This window comes from Poecilia formosa, unplaced genomic scaffold (assembly GCF_000485575.1).
Source record: "Poecilia formosa unplaced genomic scaffold, Poecilia_formosa-5.1.2 Scaffold12, whole genome shotgun sequence".
Taxonomy (NCBI): domain Eukaryota; kingdom Metazoa; phylum Chordata; class Actinopteri; order Cyprinodontiformes; family Poeciliidae; genus Poecilia; species Poecilia formosa.
In genome coordinates, this window is record NW_006799951.1 from 3,686,575 (window position 1) to 3,713,178 (window position 26,604).

At 39.3% G+C, this 26,604-nt stretch overlaps 1 protein-coding gene across 1 annotated transcript in view; it reads right to left on the reverse strand.

The window, feature by feature from the left end:
* bicc1a (BicC family RNA binding protein 1a) overlaps window positions 1-26,604 on the reverse strand; it is a 63,943-nt gene that overhangs the window by 17,501 nt on the left and 19,838 nt on the right. The window contains exons 2-7 of the mRNA XM_007545410.2: window positions 21,807-21,853; window positions 13,825-13,894; window positions 7,564-7,643; window positions 6,844-7,002; window positions 5,653-5,706; window positions 1,957-2,139 (exon numbers count right to left, since the gene is read on the reverse strand). Of these exons, the coding sequence (XP_007545472.1) occupies window positions 1,957-2,139; window positions 5,653-5,706; window positions 6,844-7,002; window positions 7,564-7,643; window positions 13,825-13,894; window positions 21,807-21,853 (593 nt within the window). The remainder of the gene's footprint in view (window positions 1-1,956; window positions 2,140-5,652; window positions 5,707-6,843; window positions 7,003-7,563; window positions 7,644-13,824; window positions 13,895-21,806; window positions 21,854-26,604) is intronic.

Consider the following 26,604-nt stretch of genomic DNA (forward strand, 5'->3'; position numbering starts at 1 on the left):
TTGCACATATTGATACTGCAATGCTGAAATATTGGTGATATCCTGTGCTACCCAACGCTTGATGCAGAATTAAACAGACTTATTCTTTGGTGCCTCTGTGATTTGTCTCTTAGCAAGTCTTTTCCAGTGTTTAACAGGAATCCACACACTGTGGCCAGCAAATGACAACAACCCAGAGCGTTTTTGGCAACGGTCTGACTGTGCTCCGAGGGTCTCACACTACCACACAACATAGCTTACATATTCTTGTGATCCTTTAACCTCCATCTGGCACGTTTCCCAAGCCCTCAAAACCCAACCCATCAGACCTACCCCAAAGTCAGGGATAATTCTTGCATTCACTTCCATTCGTTGCACTGAGAACAATGCAATGCATTAAGGCTGTTCGGCAAAATGTGATTTGAGCCAGAAGAAGAGATGCGTAAATGCGAAACAATGGGTAGTAAATGCCGACGTTTGCAGAAAACAATGATTGGAACAGCAAGCTTTGTTCCCAGCCGAATGGTTAGTTAGTAAGGTTGTTTTCGATTACTGAAAGGAAAATAAAAAAAAAATACATTAGAAGATCAATTTGAAAATCTTTAAACAATAGGAGTCGAACTAAACGAGTACACATTTAAAAAAAAAGAAAACTATTAGGTCAAATCTTCACCATATTAAGATTTATTTATTTCCCATCTAGAGTACATTTCAAAAGTATTCATAACACAGATCCAATAACAAACTTAAAAGTATTTTTTATTATATGTGAAAGAGCAATACTAAGTACCACACAGATGCAAAGTGGAAGGAAAACCACATGTTTGTTTCTTTTTCTTAATGGTTTACAATATAGTTGAAAAGTGATTTGTGGAGAGGTCTAAAGCAGAGTTAGGTTTTGAAATAATATTTCAAGCATTGAACATTTAAATAAAGAGGCAAAACTGTAAATCTGACAAAGCATATCTGTCCAATTAAACTGACTGACTGGGCAAGGAGAGGATCAACCAGGGAAGAGACCAAGGACAACTCTTGGTCTCTTGCAAAGTTATAAAGTTCAGGTGGGAGGCTGTGTTATCTGCATTAGTTGTGAGCTTCACACTGCACACAGGTATGAATTCAAGGCAACACCAGAAGGAAATCTGTAGAGACTGAGATGGAGGCTTAACCTCTGGCAGGAAAACAACTTTAAACACACTCCCAGAGCCACAATGAAAGCACGATCACATGCTACGATGAAAACCTGAGTATCTGTGGGAAAACCTGAAAGCTGATTCACTGTCCACAGCAGGAATACACCGACCAGTCCCAGGTGTTAGGTCATGAGGGCCCAACCACAACATCTTCAGTGATTGATATTGGCAGTCCCTGATGAAACTCAGCTCCCAATACCCTTTGAACATCAGTGACGTGTGATTATTTTATCCATACTTGCACAAGACAGGCAGTCTGGCTTCTTGTGCATGGTTTACATGACTGTGTTACCGTTCTAGCCATTTAATTTTATGACTTTAAAAACAAAGTGCAATGCTTCTGAAGCTAGAGAACAACTTTTTCTGCAGGATTTATCTGAACACACCCGAATCATCAACAAGTCATATCAAAGCAGAGTAAGCACGTTGATCTTAGCTTACCACTGTAGCAGCAGCGTAAACTTCTTCAACAGCAACAAAATGTGCTTATGAAAGACTGCGACTGTATATAGTTATAAAGCTAAGAGCTTTTTAGGTGATGCAATATCAGAACATTTAAGCCACAACAGTAGATAAGCTAAAATGTTTTTGCATGGCAATGTAACTATTAATTCAGTTTGTTCCAGTTTTTGATCATTTGTACAATCAACTGAGGTTCAGGTTCTTCAAAATAAAACATTCCTTAAAAAAAAACACAACAAAAAAATAATAACTAAAAACCAAAAAAAACAACAACTCCCAAATACATTTGCACCCAACAACAACACTGCAAGACTTTGCTCACCTTAACCGCGTTGACATTATTCTGTGAACCACGAATGACTCCGGTGGCCCTGTAGAGACGCGTTGGGGGCTTGAAGGAAACTGTGAGGTTGTACGTCTGTGAGATGTGCTGCACAGTGGGGGAGCTGGGGTCTGACTGCATGATGGCTGGAAGCTCGAAGGACAACACGAGAGGTAGCAGCTCCTGTAAGGCGACGGGATGACGGGAATGATGAGAAGCAAACCAGCAGGTCAAAACTATCGTTGTTTTATTCCATTGGTGACCTTAAGAACTTGTAGCTGGTAGATTATGAAAGTTGCCAGAGCCAGATTTTGCTAATACAGACTAACATCAGGTGCAGTAAAGCAGCTTGCACAACACATCAAACACTTATAAAGACCAATGGGAGAGGAGATGAAGTGACCCAGCAGGGTTAGGGTGATTTCTGTTGATGTCGGAGACTTATGACAGCTGACACACAGACAAAACAGCCAATTCCCTTTGCCAAAGGTGGCAGAACTTCACATGCAACTGTCAGGTCAATCCAGACTAAACACAGCAACGAGAGTGAAACTGCAGAGCTCCTGAGTCGATCAAATATTATGGCTGCAGAGCTGCTCAAAATTAGATTTACAATTCTAACAAACATCAACAATCGTTAGCCTGGTCATTCTCACACATGTATGAATAAAATACCATGCATGGAACCATGAGAGGTCAGTTCCTGTTCAATGTATCAAACACATCCCTCAAGCAGAATAGATGCTGACAGGACGGCTTCACTCATGCATACACATGCATATGCATGCATGCGAGAGAAACTGCACTGGCTTACATCCATGCGGATTCAAACTGAAGGGGGATATGGAAGTACACACTAACTGATGAATACGTACACACAGTTATCCAAACACTGACTCTTTGGGCAGAGGGCCACTATGGTTTTGGCTGTCAGTGAAGGGCAAGCAACATGAATTGCCCTGACCAAAAAAATGTATCCCTGATCACTCCCATATGCGCCTGGCCTTACATTTATATCACGTTTCAGCGCTCCCTCTCTAAGGGCTCGAGAAATTTAGGTCAGGATGGAAGGATAAGCAAGAAAAGACAAGCAGTGAGCAGCAGGAGTCAGGCGCTGAATGAAGAATAGACCAATTTTTACTGTGGAGCTGACTTTAACTTTTTTTTTCTTGTCTTTTTTTCTCCTCCAAAAGCCTACAAAGCAAACAGTTGCACATGTGTTCAATCAAAGAGCACTGCTTTAAAGGCCTCACTTCTACTGACACCACGGGGGAAAGACGAAGAAAAATGAAAACGTCTTTGAGGTGAAGCGACTGGGCGAAGCTTTCACCACCTGCACGTCCGCTCCACCTTCGAATGAACAAGTGGGTTGTTACAGGAGCTGCGCCCGGATGGGTTTAGGAAACTGGCTTTATATCTTATATCTAAGAATTTAATAGACATCACGTGTATTGTTACGGCAGAATAAGGAACCATTGATAATATTTGGGTCAAATAGGGATTGGAGAAAAAAAGATCTAGTAGATTCTAGCACCACAATATTATAATTGTTGAGGACATTGGTTCTACATCTGAACAAAAGCGTTGTTAGCTATATTTACTAAACCATTTTCTGTATTCCAGTCGTTCTTGAAGGGTCGCAGAGCGCCACTCCATCGCACGAGATAAATCGCTAAGTCATTTTCTTTTTCAAAATTTCATTTGGATTAACAGCCATACACATGATTTTGCAGAAAGCCCGTTGCTTCACAAGAATTTTCTACAATTATTTTGAGTTTTATTGGTGCTTTCCAACATGCAACTCACTAGAAATTTTCAGATGCAGCCAATTTCAGGAAGTGTTCTCATAATTATTCACTGTAGGGCAGTAAATAATCATTATATACATTTAAACAATGTGTAAATTTTCAGAGAAATTCTGTCAAAAATTAATATATAATTGAGACTACAAGTGAAAGTGTTTTATGTTTGTTGCTTTAAAGCAAAATTTTTGACAAGCAGAAGAAACAGGAGCAACACAATCAATCACTGTATAATATGCAAATAATGTAACAGTCTGTCTGTGTGTACCACTTACGTTTTCATTGGTACTTCTATGGATTTAACAAATAAAACAAAAATAACAACACAAACAAAATTCTGTTTCTAACTACATTAATTTCTCCCTTGCTGATGTCCAAGAAGCATTTTGTTTGTAGTGTGCGATCTCTGCACCTGGAGGTTTTAAAGACATGGCATATATATATGTCTCCATCCATTAGAAACAGTACAAATTTACCATAGTTTTAAGAATATACATTTTTTTTTGTGTGTGTCCAAATAAACTAAAACACAGAGTACCTGTATGTTTTAACATTTTTGCATAATTCACTGACTTTTATTTTTTTTTGGACGTTCCAAAGTATTTTTGAAACGCGTAATTTTAAACTTGTAGGAATCCAGACCTAGACGAGATATACAAGACTCAGCCAGGACTATGTGTAGAATTACACATTTACATCTTTAGTTAATCTAAAAACTAAGTAGCAAGCTGGAACCAACAAAAGAGTTTATATTACTTTTTTTTTCTTTTTTGTTCATGATATATAATAATATCTGATGAGATTCTGAGGTGGGATAAAATGCAGTGTACTCAGCACTAAGTGGGGGAATTGCACATTTTGCACATTTTATGAATGTGCAGTTCCCCTCACTGCACTTTTATATAAAAAAAATAGAACATTTAATCATTTTGGAAGTGTGTCATAACTGTTTCAGAATGGGTAAAAGCTGAGACAAAAAACAATCAAACTATAGTTGGATTTGCATGAAATATTCTGCTTTTGAATGCAGCAAGTTAGAAGAGTGCAGAAGCGTTCAGGGCGACCTCCTGTGACTTACTCTGCAGCACACACTTCACTCACGGCTGTTTTCACAGTCAAACTCAGCACTGTTGGTTCTGGTCAAATCGCAGTGGAGGACCGTGTTTGCCGTAGACACAAATGTTGTGATGAAACGCAGCGAGAGTTAGGAGAGGTAATAGAGCCCCCCTCCCCTCCCCGAACACCAGCAGAGGTGGTCCTCTGGCCGCTAAAAGCTGGCTTCCAGTCAGACCAAAACTCAAGATGAGGGAAAGGCGAGGAAACGGATGGGTGATGGACTCGCCAAAAAGGAGAAGGCTCTAAAATTTATTTTACAACTGATCAGAGGAAGGGGTCAGAGAATGAGGTAGGAATGGTGCTTGTGGCTGAGTCGAAACTGTAGCTCTTCTCTACTTTAGTATTTGGTAAAAAAAAAAAAAAAAAATCAGTATTTTTCTATGGCTGGAAGACTTCTATTGCTAAGAAAAAAAGATTCAGCAGTCCCAGTGCTGTCAGGTCTAGTTTACATTTATAACCTGTTCTTATTTATCCTAACTGAGGATGTAAAAGAAGGATTTTAGTAATGTCAGTATAAAACAAAATGATAAATATAACATTAAATAAAATAATCTAATCTAAATGCATTTTTTGTGTAAGCTAAGAAAAATAAGTGGCAGATTTTGGGGAAATATCATGGTAATATCTTGCTCTTTTTCTCCCAACAGAAACAGTAAAACTGCTTCATGAGGATTAAAAAGCATAACCTTTCATGGGTGTAAGGAATGAGGAATTGCCATTTAAAATTCAGGGTGGAGTATCCCCTTTAGGCAAAGCTGGAGGAGCTCCAGCAGCTTACCCTTATTTTTACACGTGCTGCCTCCACGCCTGCTGGCTGCCCTGCGATAGACACCTGTTAACAATAAAAAATAGGAAAATGGTTTAGCCGGTTTTGGCAGCAATTAAAACTTGATCATGCCAGAAATGCAGTGCGTCAATCTGTACAAAGCTAATTCTTTCCTGTAGTAGCTCCAATGTTGCATGATTGGCTACAACTCAGGTAATTGAGTTTTCAACAACAAGTCAAGGAGAGAGTTGGATTCAGAACAGAGGAATGACATTTTCAACAGTATTTTCAGAGGAAACGGATAAATATATATTTTCAACACTGTTATTTATGACTCAAACACAAAAATGGGTTGAACTTCATTCTAGCACGATTGATAATCAAACCCTGATGATCAATTTTGAAATGTAGCGAAAAAGAACTCATTTTTTTCTTAATATAGTTGTTAAGTGCAACAACAGCCCAAGTCCCACGGGATTCTGTCAGAGATACAAAATAAACAAACAAACAAACAAACAAACAAACAAACAAACAAACAAACAAAACACATCACTGATTTATCAACCTGTCTATATCTCCTTATCAACACCTCCGTCACTCTCAGGACTGGGAACATATCTGCAAGGTTCAGCTGACTCTGAAAGTGTTCGGCGTCGGAGAAAATGAAAAAGAGAGTGCTTAAAGGGGCCTAGCCCTTGAAGGGAGTCGTCTTGCTGATAATCAGCCAATACTTGCATCATCAGGGAACGACTGGAGGGGATTGAACACTACATGAGATCAGAGCACTGAAAGGTTTAACGGTGCCAAACATTCAAACTGTACTGGGCTGCAGAGATCAGACTTGAACTTTTTAAATAATGGATGGACTTCCCGGTGGGTTATACAACGACGCACTGGAGACAAGCTGGTAAAAGATGCGAATGTGACGCTTGGCTTAGTGCTACACTTCGGCGGGAAATGCAGCAGGATCCAGCCCGACTCCCTCTGTAACTGCCAGTAATCACAGGGCGCTGGACAGACACTGCACAAACGATCCAGCCTGGTGTCTTATGACAATTAGCATAGGAAACAAAAGCCTACACTCACAGATCGACTTAACAACCCATCACGGCTGGAGGATCAATCATTATAAGACGACGACTGGACTGCACTATTGGATGACATTTTTGGCTCATGGGATAAAAAAATGAACAATTCTCAAACCTGGTTGCTTTTCTCTGCCTGGTTGTTCCTGTTCGAGTCAGGAAAATGGATATGGCACCCCGTCTCCTCCATCACCCTCTTGATGTTATTCCCGCCTTTGCCGATGACATGCGAGTGCTCTGTGTGGGAAACGTCCATCTTCAGCGTCACCCTGTTGCTCTAATGTGCAGAAACACAGAGGTGCATAGTGTAGGAAAGTAACTTTGAGCTACATGTTAAAAAAAATGTATTTATATACACAGCATTAATACAGATTATCAGAAACACCCCTAATTTATCTCTAAAATAAACTTTACTCCAAAGAGATCTTATTTCAATTCCCATGTTTTGCTCAATACTTCCATAAATTTATTCAGAGAAATTAGCAACACGAGGAGGATTAAGAAATCAATCAAATATCGAATATTTGAGTCAAATCTAATGGACTAAAACAACTGTTTAGTGACAAAAAACAAAACAAAAAAAAAACATGTAAAAGTGTGCAAACAAAACTAAATCTGCACAAATACATTTTTTCCTCTAGGAGGCACTACAGTGCAGTGCTCCAGATAAGCAAAAGTCTGTGTTGCTATGGCAAAGAAGATAAATACAAACGCTTAAATCCATGACAACATAGATATCGGAGCATTGGGCATGACTAGAGACTAGTCAGTGTGCAATCTGTTATTTGAACGGCAGTGAAATACATTTGGACGGGGCAAAATAAGAGTTTAACTTTACCTTTGTGTCGAGGACAGACATGATTCTGTCTTTAGCTTCCCTCACGTTATCTCGTTTCCCGCACACCTTGATGTGTGGATCTGAAACAAAGACACAAAGCGTTGTTATTTAGTGGCAAGGTGTCAGCGCCGATAAGGACTAACGACAGAAAGCGAAAGAAAGAGACAACTTAAAGCCCATTCAACAAAGGATGACTGCATTTATCAGCAAATTAGTGAGCTTAGGAGAAAAGCTCTCTGCAAGAATAATTGCCGTTTTGATATGTGCAATCTCGATGAAGTCTGCAAGCAGTCAGACGGCTGTGGAAGAGGATTTATGCCTTTTGTCGCTCCTTATAGTGCGCTAAAAAAACTGCCTGTCATGTAAAGCACTGCAAAAACAGCGTGACATCTTGATTTTCTGCACATCCTTGTCTCAAAAGCTGGGAAACTAGCTTAAGATAAATTACTTTTCAACCTTTTTTTTTTTTTTTGCAAATTTTGATCAAAACCAATTTATGACTTGATTTTTATATTTTATTCCACAACCAATCACTTAGAAGAGAATAAGGTGAGAAAAAAAATACAACCAACTCAGATGTGTCTGACAGAAAGTGGAATGTTTTCTAAATTTGCAAGCAGGCATTCATAATCACCTGGCTGGGTGGTTGCGGTTTTGTTAGTTGCTTTGTGCAAAGTGAAACACTGCGGGTTTACTTTTGCCACTTGAGTGTTCCAAGATAAAGTTCAAAAAGAGAGGCTACTGGGTTCTTTGTTTCATTCTCAACAATATTACACAACACATCTAATTTCAGAATAATTGCAACACATCCACAGTGGCCTCCCGTACAGCAGGGAAAGTAAACCTGAGCACTCATGCATTGTTTTATTAATGTACTGTTCTGCTTTGTTGCTAAACCTAAGGATAGCTTTTGATGGAATCTGAAAGATAGTGAGCAGCAAATATTTGTCAACCAGGTGACAACACGGAGGCCAACCTGGGCTTATTTAGCACCTGAGCATAGGCTAATCATTTTTGTGAAACACTGAATTAAAGTTGTAATCCATGCAAAAGGAGCAGCGACCACATAGACACGCTTATTAAACTGAGTTTTGTGTTCTTCTATTAGCTGTAGTCAATAATCATAAAAATTAACAGACAAAAATGTCTCAATGTGTATTTAATCTATATGAAATCAGACTTGTTTTATTGAATTATTTAATACATTACCTGATGATATTCTAACTTATTGCCCTTGTAGATGTTTTGAACAGAAGAGCGTGCAAACAGAGCTTTATTTGGAAGAAACAAACAGTGTTCCCTCAAAAAAAAAGAAACAAACGAGAGAAAGCAACGATTCCCAGGTAAGGCTCAAAACCGGCCAATTTTTACACGTTGCCCTTTTGCAAATGCAAAAGCACACAAACACAGACCTGTAGAAAAAGGACAAATTACTCTGCGCCCTTACAGCCCATTTGCCCATGTTTAAACTGTGCTGAGTAGCAGGAAGCCCACCAAAGCCCCTCTTCCAGGAATGCCCCTCCCCACGTAGTCAAAAACACCCCAGGACTCGGATTTACAGTACGAGCTGCACACCGAGCGCCATAAATCACATTTATTGGTTTAGCTTCACAGTTGCATGTTGTCAGTCTCAAAGAGGGCGGGACTGGTAAAAAATCTCCAGGACGAGTCAGAAAACTGCAAAAATCCACATTTTATCAAGAATATGAAAAAAAAACAAAATCCACATGAGTGAAATCATAAGGGAGAACAAAGAAACACGGAGTGAAAAAAACACAAAGAGCCATTGGAGAGTTTTCACAGCCTCACTGCTGATTCCAGGCAGTTTTCCCATCATTTGGCTGTTGCTGTAAACAACCCAAAAGCTCTCAATTTCCTCCCGCAAAACTTACTTTGACCATTAGGGGGAGTCTGGTTCCTCCAAGTGTCCGCCAACTAACCTGCAGAGCACATCTGGCAAACATTAGCCAGCCTAAACGAGTGTTGCAGTCGTGATGTTGAACACCCCCGCATTTCTGGAGTGTGTTAGGTTTTTTATTTTTTTTCTCCCCCTCCTCTCTTTTAAGGTGATTGATTGTGGAATAAAAAATGAACACCTTAAGTCATAATTTGGTTCACACGACAGCTATGAAAACAAACAACAACAAGGGCTGGACTCGCAGCTGAGGACAGTTAGCCTTTTCATTTGCACGCAGCTTCGCTTGACAGAGGAGAAACCTTTTGACCCAGAATTCTCCGCTGGCAAAGCTGAAGGATTTTTTTTTTTTTTCCAACTACATTAGAAAATACCACACAAATGAAGAGAATTAAGAGCGTTTGGCTTGGCCTTTTCCATTCAAAAACATCTGCGGAAACAGAGAAAGTTCCAGTTGGCGTCGCGGAAGGGCTATTAAAAGTGATTTTCATATAAAAACAAAGAATAGAACCTGAAAAATTGGAATCTAAATATGATCAGATTGAGTTAACGATTTGGTCAAAATGCTTTTTTTTTATTTTATTTTTTTTTATATGAGGAAGACAGGCATGAGTCCACACTGTATTAAATCACTGGCAGTGTGCTTCTTCTGATTGCTAGCTCCTCAGGCTACCGACTGGACTTATCACACTTCTGCAGGTTGCAGAGATTACTTCCTGCAGGTGATAAATGAAATAGAGAGGCTGCTTTTTTTTTTTTTTTTTTTGATAAAGTGCTAGACTGAGTGTGGAGAGGCTGCAAACATACAATTCCCATCAATTGAGATGGGATCCTGTATATTAACACCAGATGGCAGAGGAAACACTGCCACAGAATTCCAGGGAAATAAGCAGAGCTATGAAAAGCACGACTTTAGATTAAAATAGTTAAAAACACATTTCAGTACCAGAGAAATGGCTGAGTCGTCTGTTACTTTAAGGGCTGAGCAATTGAGGTCTGTGTTTTATTTGTTATGACATGATGAGAAACAAATGCGGTGAAGATCTTTGCCTTAAGTAATTTAAGTAATTTTAAATGTGGCTTCCATAACATTTAAGATACCAGTCAATAGTAATGTACTAATTATGGCGGTTATGTGCACATTTATTATGTATTTATGACATTGTTTCTCCAAATAAAATGTACTAAAAGGAATTAATAACAGCAGTAGTAAAAGTATTACATGACCGTTTTAATAATCAATAAATTAGAATATTAGTGAAAAGTTGATCAGCTCAGTTACTCAAACCTTATTATTATTTCATGCCTCCTTTTAGGTAGGCAGCTAATAGAGAACAGAAAAGGCTGAGAGCAAATTGCATAATGTCCCTCTGCATGTAGTTACGACAAAACTAGCTTCAAGGAAGTTTTAAAACCTTAAAAAAATTTTGGAGTATTTTTTTTATAATACAGCAAAGTAGCTACAGCAAAACTTGACACCTGTTACTTTTAAAGTAGCCTGAGTTGTTGAATAGCCAAAGATCACAGTTTTTAATGTCACAGCAACCGAATATAGATTTAATGACGTCATTTTAAACTCTAATTTTGTGTGAAATGTTATGTAAGCATCAAAACCAATAATTCTGTCATCTCCTCTAGTGAATGCCCTTTCTCTTGTTCTCGGCAGATAAAAGCTAAGTGGAAGCTAACGGGCTTCCTCGGCCTCTTCCTTTCCTTTCTTTGTTCCCCAGGTCATTCGAGCACTGGGACGGTTCCCCACGTCTCTTTGCTCAAACCAATCATAAGATAACCAAGTGATTCCCCCACAAGTTTTCCTCCTTCCTGCTTGTCTTGGTTTCAACAACTCAGCCAGAAAGATGGACAAATGAAAATCCTGGGACAAAATTGAAAGTATTCTCACTTCGTCCACATGTAGCGTCTCCCAGTCGGTGTAGGAAGCAGGTTTTTGTGAATGGAGGGACGCTTAGTGTGAACGAAGGGTCATGTACGTACGAACTGCCAGGACTTAAAGTTGATTATGTATCAGAGAGGAAAAAATTTTAAAGAATCCCCCCCCCCCTAAATCCCTTCAGCATTTGTCTGAGCCGACTAACTGAGGAAGTTACATGATGTCAGCGGATCGCACATCTGGTTCGAAGACTAGCGCTGGCAATTCTCCTGGGGGAAACAAAGCGGGCACAGCTACACCTATTCCTCCACCCCCGTTTTCCTCCTCCGCAGTCCCTCCCTCCCGGAAGAGCTTTAAATAACCATGCGAATCTTTTATTGGTAACAGAATGCTGGAGCAACTTTACCAATAAACACGAGAGCTTCGACTCCCACACCTCCACAGGAGAAAGAAAGGAACAAAAACAAAAAAAACAAACAAAGAAAAAGTCCTGCGTGCAGATGAAGTTATTGGCTTGCGAGGAATGGAAAACATGTAAGCTTTCATCTGTGCAAATAGCTCAATTAGCTTTTTACTAAAGAATGCAAATGCAACGTAGAAATACGTCCCTCTCTTCGATCTGATTCCAGTTGCTTTGTCGGAGACATCCGGCTAAAACAACACTGACTGTTAAAATAAACTCTTAAATAAAAATAATTAAAAAAAACTAAACAAAACTTGTCTAGATGTAACATTTTTGAAATTCAATCGAACCTAGCTACTGACTGTTATATGTTATATTTGTTTTCAATAAATGACATAATCAGCATGAAAATGGGAGCATTAGACAACAGCAATGGCATCAAATAAAATTCCTCTCTTATCAGTAGGGTCTTATCTATGTAAAACCAAGTTGTAAAAAGTTTGCATTTCTAAGCAGCTAAGACTTTCTGTCAAATGGCTCTTATGTTTTAAAATCCCATTAGTAAAATACCAGAGAAAAGGTCGTAGTGAACCGAATTTTCTCATTTCAGCTTTAGTAATCAATGTAGGAGCAGAAATTGTTTTTTTGTTTTTTGTTTTTTTTAACTAAAAGCAACTGGATAATGCTGTAGATGTTGTTTGTGTAGCAACATTGAAACTGTTTTTTTTTTTGTTTTTTTTACCACAGGTTGTCATATGATGATAATCTCATCCTAACTCCTAACTACTCAACATGAGTACAAATAACTGTGAATGTAGCAAATATGTAAGATAACAAGATGTTCAACTTCAGAAACTAATCTGCACGTCTCTCAAGTAAACATGTTCATACTGGAGGAGAGCCACGCATTTTACGAGCTCATTTTATACTCAGCACATCAGACACAAACATCCACAAACAGAAGAGGCATGGCAGAAACAACATCCAAGTAAAGACTAACACATCGCTCCTGTCTTTGACATGACTTCAGAACAATAGGTCATAATCAGGGGATCAACAATAAAAAATTTTTTTTAAATTTTTTATTCACTCGGTCAGCGAACCGGTCATTTCAAAAAGCTCTACCTTCCACGAGCGTCGGTTGTGTCAGTGTGGAAGCCTTTCACTGTGCAATAAAAATAAAGTCAGAGGGCACACGAGGATAATAACTATGCAAGCTTTAAGGAAACATGCATTTTTGCAGCTTTCTTTTACAGTGCAACCTGCTGCTCAAACTAGTAGCCCAGTAGCCCACGAACTGGAGCAATTTGTTTTGAATTTATAGCGACAGAAACAGAAAGCTCTTTAAACTGTCAATTCAGCCACGGCGGAGGCGAAAACAAAGATGTAGAAGGCCGTTAATCACAGTCCCACAGCGATAAGAACGGGAGAGAACAAGTGTAACGTGTGCCTAGAAGAAAGCAGAAGGGTACATTTCTGATAACAAGTTTAAACTCATGAAAAGTATGAGTTATATCCAAATGCATTGGAAAAAATAACATAGTGGTGCTATTTTTTCTGGAAAACTCGTGGACATGTGGTTTAGCTCTGTTTTCACTCTTCTAAAAATGTTTTCTCACATGAAACCTACATCCTGGTCGCAGAATATTTTTGAAATGATCGATAATGAAGTTCCTGCCTAAACTAAATTCCTGAAACATAACTTGTGATTCTTTGTCCGACAGAAAAAACACAAATCTAGATCAGGTAAAACAAATTAACAATTATATTTCATGTGTTCAAGTAAACATGTGCATTGATTATACTAACTATAATGTAGCGTCAGACTGTGACTGAGTAACAATAAGTGCTTAGGATAAATGACTCTGTTCTACAAAGGAACAAAAAAAAACCCTCCAGATCATTGTCCTGATTTCCATTTATGAACAAAACACTCCAGTTTCAAGGCGGACATTTTCAGCCATGATGAGTTTGAATCCCTGCTACCATTTCAACAGCGTTACAAAGTCACCATCTTGTCCAAAGGGAATAATAATCACACAAAAACATTTTTACCTTTTTTGGACTTGGCTCCAATTTTCAGTTTGGAAGGCCAGGCTATCTGTGTTTGGGTTTCATCCATGATCTGGAAAAGAGTGAAAATGGGAAGATATTAGTTCATCACAATGACATTAGCAGACACTGCATGTTGGAAAGATGCAAGGAAACTGTGTCTAACTGAGTAAAATGACAATGAGCAGAGGACTGGTAAAATACCCAAACAGTCAGAGGAGCTACAGCATCTATTACTAGATTTCACTTTGAACCTATTTGCTGAATCAGGGTGATTTTTTTCCAGACATACATTTTTTGCACAGGGTTCAAATTCATCCCACCAAAAAATGAAAAGGAAATCAAAACAGAGAGGACTTTTAGGTTTGGAACTAAAAAAAAAGGAAGGAAGAAAAAAAAAAGACATCTTTATGAGAAGAACCCTTTGAGAAATCTAACCAAGAGCATATGCTAGAGCAGTTTAAAAAAACAAACAGCAGGAAGTGGGAATAAAAAGAGTAAGAAGGTGTTTGGGAGGCACTTGGGTTTCTTAATAAACTCCCGCTTGTCTTTTCGAGCAATAAGAAGACTGGATTAACAGCTGCAATCCATAAACAACACTCTTCGGAAGAAGCTCGTCCTAAGAAGGGGTTAATCTAAGTGGAGAGGGGAAAAAAAAAACAAAACAAAAGAAAAACACCAGAAGAAAAAAAAGAAAAGAAAAGGAATGATCGCTGTGTCCTAATGGCTTTGTCCTGCTCAAGACGTTCCATCCTTGTTTTCGCAAACGTCCTGCAGTCTTTTGTTTATTTTCATAATTTCCAGGGGTTTGTGCTTTCGGGGTGGAGAAGATATGAATTTCTCAAAGTTCTCGAAGTCCCGGCCACGTGAGAACTGCTGGAGGAGCGTGTCAAGCCATTACAACACCGCCAGCCACCACTTAATATATCTCAGTGGACAACTGCATTGAGCCATAAGATAAACAGTGCAAGTCAGATGGACGCGAGTGTGCATTAAGCCCTATTAGCGCTCCCTGCAGATGTTCAAGCTTATTAACACGGACAGGAAATCCAAAACGAGATGACTTTCCTCTTGTTTATTAATTTCAGTGCCAGGATAACGTTTGTAGCTCGCAGCTAGTGCCAAAAACACCCGAAAAGGTATGTGTTTAATTTCTCCACATGGTCCTCTGGAAGCGGCGCGGACTGTTTGGGATCCTTTGAAATAAAGTTTGACAGCTTGTCCACTGCCACCCGCGCCCACCTGAGAAACGGAGAGTGAGCTCTGCAAAAGGTCCAACACATGCGTTTCTTCGCTCTGCAGTTTTACGCTCTGAGTCTGTGATGGTTGACTGGAAACCCTTTCAAGCCTCACTGGTTTCCTACATCCCAGCCCTATAATCACATATAAAAATGGACGGGCTAGATCATCAGCTCGACGAAAAAAATAAGGCGACGTTCAATCTTTCGAACGGGCTCGGAAAAAAAAAAAAAAAAAATTAGCGTTTTTTTAGAGGTTACAAAACAAAAACAAGAAGTGCGCGGCGGTTCTGATTTGAAACACAACAACATTCATCTGAAACGCATTAAAGCAAATTAATGCAAGACAATACATTTCTTGCGCAACACATTAGCACAACAAATGCCTTTAATAATGTGAGACGTTCTTGTTTTGTTTTTCCAGCTTCGGCTTTATTCCATTTCCTAATGTGGATTCAGATCTTGACTTTGACTGAAATGAAAATGCTCAACTTCAGCAGCTCTGAAGCCTTCACAGGACATTTCTATCGCTCGTGAGTTTACAACATATTCATAGAGACTGTGTACTATTGCATCTATTTTTAAAGGCAATTGGTCCAATTGGATTTCATTTAGGGGTATCAGACTAAGCAAAGATGAAAACAAATGCTTGGCACTTTTTTCAGATTCACTTTGCGAAAACGTCTGAAAACCACGTTTCACTCCTACTTTCTGCTGGTCCGTCACACCGAATCTGAACAAAACGCGGTAAAGTTTGTGGTCTTAATTTGAGAAAATGTTGAAAATATCAATGGCTTGGGGTATTTTGGCTGAGCAATCTATGCTTTCCCAGATCAGCATTTATTTGTCCTGATGAAGCAATCACAAAATTGATTCCTTGTGAAATAAAACGCAGCAAAAATAAAGCCAAATATTATTAGAGATGATTGTAACAAATAGTGGATGTGGAGAATAAAAGATCTTTAGTGCCCACTTTCACTGCCATTGCCTCATAGAGAACCACATCAGTGTTTTGCAGTCAGTCAGTCAAAGGCCTGATGCAGGTCAGCTTTCTAATGAGCAGTAAGAACTACACTATTATGAACTGTTTCTCATCGTTTTGGTCTTTCTCTTGTTCTTGCCTCACTCAAATTTCTAAACAAAAGCAAAGGTGGTTAGACTTGATCCTTACTCAGTTGAATGATCAGGTAAAATATTGATCCATCAGTCGACTACCAAAATAACCACTAGACAAAGATGTAACATGTTGCCATCCCGTCTCTCTGTATAGTTTTTTGTTCTTGCTGCAATAAAATCAATGACTTCACATGCAGGCCTGAAACTTTAACCCGATGAGTATTTTTTTTTTTTTTCCTAACTGGGTACTTCATGTTATCCTGAGGCAGTAATTCTAATCTATTACAGGACACCCACCCCGCCGTCGTCTAGTACATGTGAGGAAGCTCAATAAATCACCTCCAGCCCAGAGTGGGACGCTAACGGCGCTGACTCAAGTCACATGTTTGCGCGGACAGCTGGATGTGGTACAAACAACTGGAAAAAAAAAAAAAATGCATTTTGTGCTTAATGATACAAAGGGAAACCAATTCACATCAGTTCATGCTTTTTATTTGTTTATTTTTTTTTTATATTTTCACCTTTTTGTTTGGCTTCAAGTCCTGTGACACTGTCTGGGTTTTATCACGGAGGCATTCATTTAGAACACTGCAATTTAACAAAAATATCGCTGCAGCCAGTTCTCAGAGGTTGCTGTAATTACGGAGGCAAGGATGGACTAAATATAAAACCATGACTGATTCCGCTTTGAGTTTTAGATTAAATTGTAATTGAAAAGTGTGACTTTAAAATTCAAATTCGCTCTTTTTTATCTTCTTCAAGCTAAGGTAAATTGCAATAACTTAAAAAAAAAAAGATTTATCATGCAAATGACATCACGGCCCTTCGCTTGTATCTTCAAGCACTTGAGTCGTCAACATTTTCAGTAAAAAGGGCTTTGTTCGGAGAAACCCGCTTCCTGTCCAGCTTTGCTGTTTTTGGCAGCGCTCAGCAGATGGGATTGATTTCTGACAGACCACACACCATTTTAAAGGGCTGGATGGCGTTTGTTTTCACAAAGGGCCTTGAAACAGCTAAAGGTATTTGAACAAATTAAGAAACCTATACATTTACTATTCCACACTTCTTTTTTTTTCTGCCACTCCACCCTTTTTCCTAACCTGAACAAATACAGACGTTGCTGCGATAGGTTTTCATGGCATCCTATTAACAACACCGAATGGGTAGTTGAGGTTTTGAGCTGCGAAGTAGTCTAGAGCAACGTGTAGCGTCACAAACGAAGGAAATGTCTAAAAAAGACAGCACATGTAGTCATGCATGTGACTGGGTAGTCACGGCAGCAAATCGGCATGGCGGCGGCTTGTTTCCTGGACGTCTCTGCAACGGTGCAGCTGTTAGTTCAGCTGGAATGTGTGATCGTGGAGCGAGACGGGGAGAGGGCTTTAGTAGGGTGTAAAGCAGAGTTAAGAGGCTAAAGACAGCAGAGCTGACTCAACCGTCCCCTCGAGACTCAACAGCCGTGTCAAGAATCCAAGAGCTAGCTCGCAGTTATCGCCTTGTTAGCCCTCTTGGCTAGTAATGTTTACATAATTATGAAAAGGCAACACAAATTACAAGGAGGGAAGATTTGCAAACACCACAGACGAACATTTAATCAAATATATACATCCCTCGACCAGAGGAAACCTAATTATTTAAGCCGCCAAATTAATATTTCTTTACTTTTCTTTTTAAAAAAAACAAAAACAAAAAAAACCCCTGCTGAAAAATAGTGTCAACACAGTCTGTGGGACTCGAATCAAGAAGCACCGCTTGGCCACCAGGTGGGGCAGTTTGTGTGTTTTCCAGCCATTTTATAGCACAATCAAGTAATTATGTTACATTCAGTTGTTGAGAAAATGCATATGACTTAAAAGAAATGTGACTTTGTAATTACGTGTCATAAAATTGGGCCTCTGTCTCTTTAATGGCAGCCGCCACCGATCGCGCTGTCCAGTTAGTCCAGACATTCGCAGTTTGCTGTAGCGCTAATCGACACATTTGACAACAAACGGCTGGTAGAGAACAGCTCATTCATGAAACGATGGACAGGGAACGCACCAGGAGGTCATCTCTGATTATTTTATGTGGCTATCTGCAAATCCAAGAGATTTTCAAGTGGTTATGCACCATTTACCCGTGTATCATGTAGACTACACCACTATTATCAGCAATGCAAGCACATGCAATATTTATTTGAAAGGAAAACTTACAAATATATGCCACACAACATTGTGTGTGCCTCTGGTTTAACTCTTTGTAGACTTGTTGTGAATTTGCCTTAAACCAAATCACACTACCAATGAATGCCAACAATGCCAGTTGATGTCAACGTCACCCAGGACAGTATTAGAGGAACTTTGCTGTCGTTTAGCGTTTAGTCACATTTAGACAATGATACACAATCTAGCAACTAAATACCTAAATCTATATCAATTATATGTGTTATATTTAATGTAGCAATACCTCCTTAATTTAGGATCTGCTTGAGGGGAAAAGCACAAAATATATATATATATATATATTTATAGAATTGGAAATAAATTCACACAGTAAAATATAAACTATATGTATATAGGTATATGTGACATGCAATGTCACAGATAAACACTTCAAACCTTAATAAGAACTAGTTAAAGTTAATATCTCAATGACTTTGACCGAAAATGTTGCTGTCCTACTTAAACATTTTCCTTTGCAGTATCAAACAAGCATCAATGCATATATTACTGACATACAGTCTGAATGGATGGTACAAATAAAGGGATATTCATTAAAGTTCAAGCAGTTGTTTGAAAACAGCGATATCCTGACGTTTGGCTGCTCTGCCAGATCCGATTTTTCCAGCTAGAACTCTGACTTCAGAAGGAGAGTTGAGTTTCTGACTGGAAACCGACTTCTAAGATTAAGTTTCCGCTAAAACAGTCGTAACTCTTTTTTTTTTTACCTTTTCTCCTCAGCAATTAAGATCTTTAGTTTTTATTTGAAGTTTAATGGAAGCAGTTAGGAAAAAACAAGACAGCGGGGAAAAACCCATAAAAAAAGGTGGATGTAGTTTTTAGCACAGAAGGGAAGAGTATATCTGTGCAAAGTGGGTCTACATGTCATCAGTTCTCCAATCCACGTGCAGTATATGGGTCACAAGCGCAGAAAATGTGTGTTTTGCATAAATATCTATGTAAGTGTGGATTGGGCCGCAAAACTGTCTGACCTACTTATGTCAGCCTCTCATAATTTCCTGCAGGACGAACATTCAATCTGGACTGTGGTAATTTTTATTTTTTTTTTCTATGTCAGAGCAAAGAAATACAAGCTGCTTTGATGCAAAAAAAAAAAAAAAACTAAACTAAATAAATGATGTTTGGCCTCAGATCTAAGCGTGCTGGCACTGTTATGTTAGGCCTGGCATAATTTAAAGAACCACATTCTCTGGGAAGGAGAGACGGAACTGGCGATCCCAGATGAACTGGCTGCAAGTTCAAAGTTGCCTCTCGGCTCAAAATCCACTCTGAGACCTTCTGTGGTGAACAGTTATCATCTTCACCAGCTTCAGCTTAGCTTCTCAAGTCTCTCTTTTGCCTCACGGCTCAACCTCTGCGCCGCTTTCCAAAAAGCTTTCTGGTCTTGGCCATGAATTCAAACTCCCAGCAGATCACAATGGGAAACTTTTCCAGCACAACAGCGCCTTAAACTGCCTACTGACACATGTTTTCTATTAAACAATCATAAACCTAATTTGCAGAGGAAAAACTCTCACTGCACCAGACTGATAGCAGTGAGACATCTGTGGTGTAACGGAGTGCAAAGACGAAGCGACATGAAAGCAAGAGGGAGAGTTTGAGGGCCAAAACCAAACGGATATTCCCTCATATGAGCTGCGAGAACTTCGACAGGGCCAATCCCAAAGTGGTCCAACTTGTGGTCTGCTGCCATCATTGTTACTTTTTCACTGACTCTGTGAACAGGGCGGACTAAACTAGACTCAGGGAAGTCCAGCAGACGGTGAGTAAGAGGCTCTGATCAACCGAGGTAACTGGGGTTTGGGGAGAAAGCGCAGGGGCGGATCTTTTTCTGCTGCGACTGAATATCTCATTCCCAAAGCACAAGCAAAACGAGTGTGCGTCAAAACAATAAATATATAAATAAAACTGACCATATGCTCTCACAAGGAAGCTGGAGAACCAGTTTATTAGTTGCACTGAATATGTGCGGTGGGGCTGTGGGACTGGCAGGGAGCTGTCCAACTATGAGTTTCCATTTTCATCAACTTCAAGATATTCTACGCAGCTCATCCATTTTCTCTCAACAATACTGCTGCACACTCGGTGTTTATTTTCCTGACTTTTACTGGGCATATACGGGGAATCAGGAGTTTTGGAAAATGGAAATACTGCTGGAAAAGCACAACGCTGGGACTCCTGCTTCACTGCTTCCTGCCAAGTCAAACATCGGCAAGCTAATTTCTGTTATCTGATTTAATGTGTAATTAGGACAATTTCTTTAAGCAAACTTTAAGTCACTGAATCACAGATACATTATATTTATATTCAAGTACACACAAAACTACAGTACGAAGCATCCTCCAAATTCCAGCGAGGGAGACACGGGGGGAATGAAAAGGCGCCTGGCTTTAATTACTTAGGTTAAGAAAACTGCTGCAGGAAAAACGAAATAGCCGCTTTTTGACATTAAACTCCGCTTCCCAAACTCCAAAAAACAAAAGCGGAAAACAGAGGAAGGAGGAACGCTGAAACAAACCCCACTGTCCTTCATTTCTGTCTTTATAGCCCCAGTAGCTTTCTGAGGAGGGTGTTTAACAGAGTCTGAAGCTTGTTTTAGGCACGTAACAATCTAGAGGCGATGTTTCAAAGAGACGAAAACAACGAGCAAAGCTGAGTAATGAAACACAACACAGTGTAAAGGTTTGGATTTTTCCAAAAAAATGACAGAAGAGTTCATCTAATAGTTGCCATGCGTGACGGGGAGGTTGTTCAACGTTTACCTAAGACTTTCAATCAGAACGGCTACAGTAATAGAGACTTTGGTGTTAACATCTTACTGTTAATCTGTTGACATGATCTCACAGTGTATGTTCTGTTCTTTGTTCATTAAGATGTAGATGGCAAGCAATCCATCTTAATCTAATTTTGGGAGTGTTGGATAGTCTAAGAAAAGACTCTTCAGCACAATTGGAAAAATACTTTTATATATATTGACTGACCGATCAGAAAGAATACCACGAACTTGGAGGGGGGAAAAACACTTCAAGATTTTGTAAAATCATGGAGAATCCTCCTTGTGCTGTTCTTTGTGCAGTGCCTTCATTAACTTTTATTACAACAGTCCGTAAAAAGACTCACCGCTGGGCCCATTTTTAACACTGTGCTAAACTCTAGATAATCTCATATGTCACGGTGCATTATGTAAGTGAGAACGGCCCCGCGTGTTGTGTCAGCTGTGTTTTTAACGTCAGAGTCCTGGGGCCTTTTAACGTCAGCGACGTTCTATTGTTTTTGTTTGTTTGGATTTGTAATTAGAAGTGGCTGGACGAAACACCCGACGTGCGCTCCCTTGCGAGGAGAGAGAGAAGTGGCGCTCGAACGCAACCCAAAGACAGAGCAAACGTTACCCAGGTGCAGACTACACGCTCACCTTCTGGAAGAAATCCTCTCCGCCGTTCACTCTCCCCTCGGAGGCAGCTAGACAGAGAAAGAGGAAGAGAGAAATCATTTTAATACAACTACACAAACATTCACTTTTAAAGGCGCAATGTAATCCTGTGACAACCAAATCACACAATGATTATAAAGTCTTCACCGTGCTACAGTATCTTCATTCAGAGCCAGTGTTTATGGTGGACTTCTGTTTCTCTGGGTATTTTATTTGGCACATTTACCGGGATTGGTGATTGGAGGCAGTGGAATAAAATGTTCCAAGTAATTTTCTGTAATCCCAGAGATGGGACCCAGCTTCCATGAAACAAATTGGTGGATACAAATCATTCAGCGTTTTACACGAGCCAAAAATGAAGTATTTCACACATTATGGTCAACTGACTGCCCAAATATTTTGAGCACAGCTTCAAAGAAACTCAAAACCTGTTTGAAAAATCACCTGTAAACAAACTGAGCATTAGGTGTTTGCAGCCAGAGCTCAAAACAGAAGCAAAGTCAAGTCTGAAGTCACTCCAACACATCTGAAAGTCCTTCAAACTGTTTCAGCTCTGTTGATCTAAAATACATTATCTGCCACGCAGGGCAAATTCATATAACGCTCTGCAGCGAGCGTCTAAATGATGCTTCCAGGATGAGTTTTCAAGATGGGTCGCAGGCAGTCTGGGTAATTTTAATAGCAGCTGGACAGTCAGATGGATTATAGACTTTGGTTATTGATGCTGACCTCAGTAAAACAACCTGAATGATATTATTAGAAGAGAAAATAAATTCCTGCAAAAATGATGGTTCTGCACTGAACTGAAAATCCACAGAGGAGGTCAAGCCACCTAATGGAGCATATTACAGCACCTCTAAGATAATTATATGATTCCTGGGTCAGGTGATTCAAATACAAATTGGTAAAACTACTTTGCAAAGTTGTTCTAAAAACAGTTTCATGGAAATGTGCACACAAAACGCTGTTTACTGTTTCTAATCCATTCAAAAGACCAACCGCCAAAGATCCGTTTCTACTTCATGCAGATTAAAGCCAGATTGTTGAGTGCCTACATCCAGAGCCATTTGTACTGAAACAGACTTCAAAATAAACACGTCTCCAGACGACAGTCCATGAAGACGGAGAGTCTGGCTTTGCTCAGCAGATGAGTCAGTTTCTGGTCAAAACGTGCGCATGTATAACCATCGGTAGCCCACTCAGCTCATGAAAGACCAGTTCTGGCTTCTCTTTAAATTCAAACACAAGAATTATTTAAGGAAAAGAATCTCAAAAAGCATTCATAAATCTGAGACATTTATTTTAAATTCTCTAGTTATCAACAAGAAGATTTTATCTCAGTTCACTTAAAGCAAAATCCCATTTTTGTCACAGTTTACATTTGTAAAGACATAACCCGTTAGCTTACTGTCACATTTGTTAGCATAGGGAGCAGCATCCAAAAACCAGTGGTGGGAATAATGACGTCAAAATAAACAATGTTATTAATGTCGCTATGTTTTTCAATAATGAGTAACCAAATTCTTCTTTCACTGGTACAATGCCATTTCCGCTGCTAAAAAGAAAAAGCCGCACATTACTATAATTCAGAGCTCAGATAATCTAAGCTAGCATTTTTAACTGAAAGTGCAGTTGTCATTTTTGTCTCGTAGAGCTAAAAAGGCATAAATAAATATTTGAAATGTGATTAATGCCCCAGTAGCAATGTTGTTCTTTATATTTGTAATAAGCAACTTCTCACAAAGCACCCCGTGTTCTTCAACAAAACTAGTAGTCACAAAGAATGACAGTGTTGATGCTAGCTAGCATCAACACTGTCATTGTTGATGCTAGCTAGCATCAAGAGAAGCCTAAAGTCAGGCAAGGCTAAAATAAAGCGGATGGGGTAACGTTTCCAAGCAGCCTGAGCTTAATTTTACACCGTGCAGCCATATCATTAGTGTACAGAGTTTCCCGCTTATAACTCCTTCTGTGTCTATTTTTTATACACTGGAAGAAAATATGTAACTTCCTTATTCCATGTGAAAATCGGATCCCGCTGAGACAGGACACAGATAAGGTTTTAAGCATGCTGTCAGCTTTTGTAACATTAAAAAGTAAAAACTGTAACAGATGGGGAAATAATGTGGATGAAGCAACACTGGATTCCTTTTTAGCTACTTCAAGAGCTTCAGATTTTTCTTTTTTAAGTCAGAGTGGCTTCAAAGAGTGACTGATGCTCACAGTGACGCACTTGGAAAACAACTGAATATGCGTCCAATCTGATATGAGATAAATCCACAGTTTCCTTGCAAAAATTCAACTGCAACAATTGAACTGGAGAAAATCTGTAATGAAGACTGGCGATACAACAATGTCTCAATAATATTTTAGTTTAGGTACACATCAATTACAACTGGTGTGATGGTAGATACAAGGATAATTGCTCTGTTCTTTGGCAGCTTTAAATGATCCCAGATTATGAAAACCTTCTTATTGTGCAATTCTCCTGTTAAACTTGAGACGTACAAGTTTAGTTGCTGCTTAGACAGCAGCACATAAACATGGTTTATTCGCGGGTTGACAAAAGATAAACAGTCTAGCCCAACAGAACAGATTTTCTTCTGCATTCAATTCTTCAGAAAAAAAAGTAAACAAATGCTAATGTCAAACTTAATGTCTCTATCACAGGAGGTGAATAGATGAGAAATGATTCAGGGTGGGGTGTGAGGATGCTAATGCTAATCCTTACAGCCTCTCCTAACTGTTTTTGCACAGATTATTGACAAACACCATTGATTTTGCCAGTGATAGAATTTGAACAATTTTACTTTCAAATTCCAGTTAAATACAGAAAAAAAAATCTTTCGCTTTTTTATTTATTTCAAAACTGAAAATGTAAAATATTTTCAGTATCCACTTTGTTCTGAGTTTAGTACAAATCAAAAGATTATACATACAGAACTCTAAAAAAAAAAAGTATTTTCCTTCTTTTAATTATAGTAATCAGTGGACTGATGAGGAAAAAAGTGGATCTTTTAATAAGATCCACTTTCCCATTACTACTGGTGTAAACACTTCATTTCAAAAGTAGAACATCATACACACAGTCAAACATGGTGGTGGTCGGTGATGGTCTTTTGCTGAGTTGCTACTTAAAAACAAGGCAGGAGTTAGCCCTGCAATCGGTGGATCACAGGGTTTGTGTACTTGGGCTTTGGGTTATGCCCAGATGGACCATGGGAGTTTAGAGGAGCCCTCCAGGATGTCTGGGGTGCAGGTCCTATGGGTCTGTGGGTCCTGGGCTGTTGGTGGGGGCTCACTTTGCTTTAGCTAGCATCTTTTGGGCTCTCAGGGAGGCCCCTGGTCTCCGTCGGCACAATGTTGGTGACCAACAAGGACGAGGGGCCTTGATGGCACTGTGCTGCGCTTCCCCTTTCACTATGTGTGGGCCTATTTTAATACACTACAGACACTTAGGGCTTTGGGGTTTAGGTGAGCTAGACCCCGCTCTTAGCAAGTAGTGGAGGCAATTATTTTTCACATAGTTTTAATATTTAATTCAAGATTCACACATATGTTAGAATTTGATACTGAAGACATTTAAGTGCAACAAAGAAGGTGAAACAGAATCGGTAAGTGTGCACTTTTTCAAGGGGCTGTGTGCTTAAATCTCTTTATTTCCAGCTTTAAATGTTCAAGACAATGCAACAAAACGGCCACCGGTAAATTTGACTGCATTTGCCCTGCATGCCTCAGTGTACTGTTTTAGCTAATATACAGTATGTGCTGTTTAAGCTAGCAGTGCTCTATGTGAAAGAGACCAAAGGTTTTAACAGCGGTTTTGCAGGCAGAGCAAAGGCAAGTGATCTTGATTATTTTTATATTGCTCTTGATGTAAAACTTTAAAGTACTCAGTACGCCATGCTATTTATTTTCCATGAAAGGAGGTTGTGCAGCCAGTATGACGAAGATGGAGATGCTTTAACTACATAAAATGAGAACAGGAGTGATTCGTGCCAGAATGGGCTGTATGGAACTCTGCAGGGTATACTTGACCAATGCAGCGTTCATATAAGAGCTGCCATTGTGCAAGTAAGTAATTCTGCAGGTGTACGCTGCTGCTTATAAACTAAACCTAAGATTTTAACAGTATAACGCTCATTTTTATGGAAAAATATGTTTTTTGCATGTTTCTGATACATAAAAAAGAGGTAATCATTTTTCCCTAATGATGAAATTATTAAGTCTGAAGGAAAATAATTACAACTTTAAATAGCAAAGTAAACAATAAAACAAAAGTAGCGTGAGAATAAAAGCTGGAGATGAACAGAAAGGTGTTATAAAACACATTGTGTTTTGTTGTCAAGCTGCTAATAAATAAGACAAATACTATTAATAAGTAAGACAAATACTAGTAATAAGTAAGGCAAATAGCTCAACAGCATTTTTGGATCAAGACTCACAGGAAACTGAAAGGAATCTGCATGTTCTCGCTCATGAGTGAGAACATGAGCGATGTGTTTGGAGAAAAACATCCTGTTGAGCCCACATGGAAGAAGACTTGGGAGGGACACAGCACGGGATCCCTGAGCTATGCAACAGTGAAAAAGACTAACTTTAACGTGTCCTCTGGGGTGGACATGCTCCTGCATGATGCAACAAGCCAGCAGGATAATCATCCTTGTGAGGTTCTGCACTCAATACATGAGAACAATTCAAATGTGGCTCTAAATGCTTTATGTTGGGCATCTATTCAGGCACACCTGACCACATCTTGACCTTTCCAAATAAAAGTCAT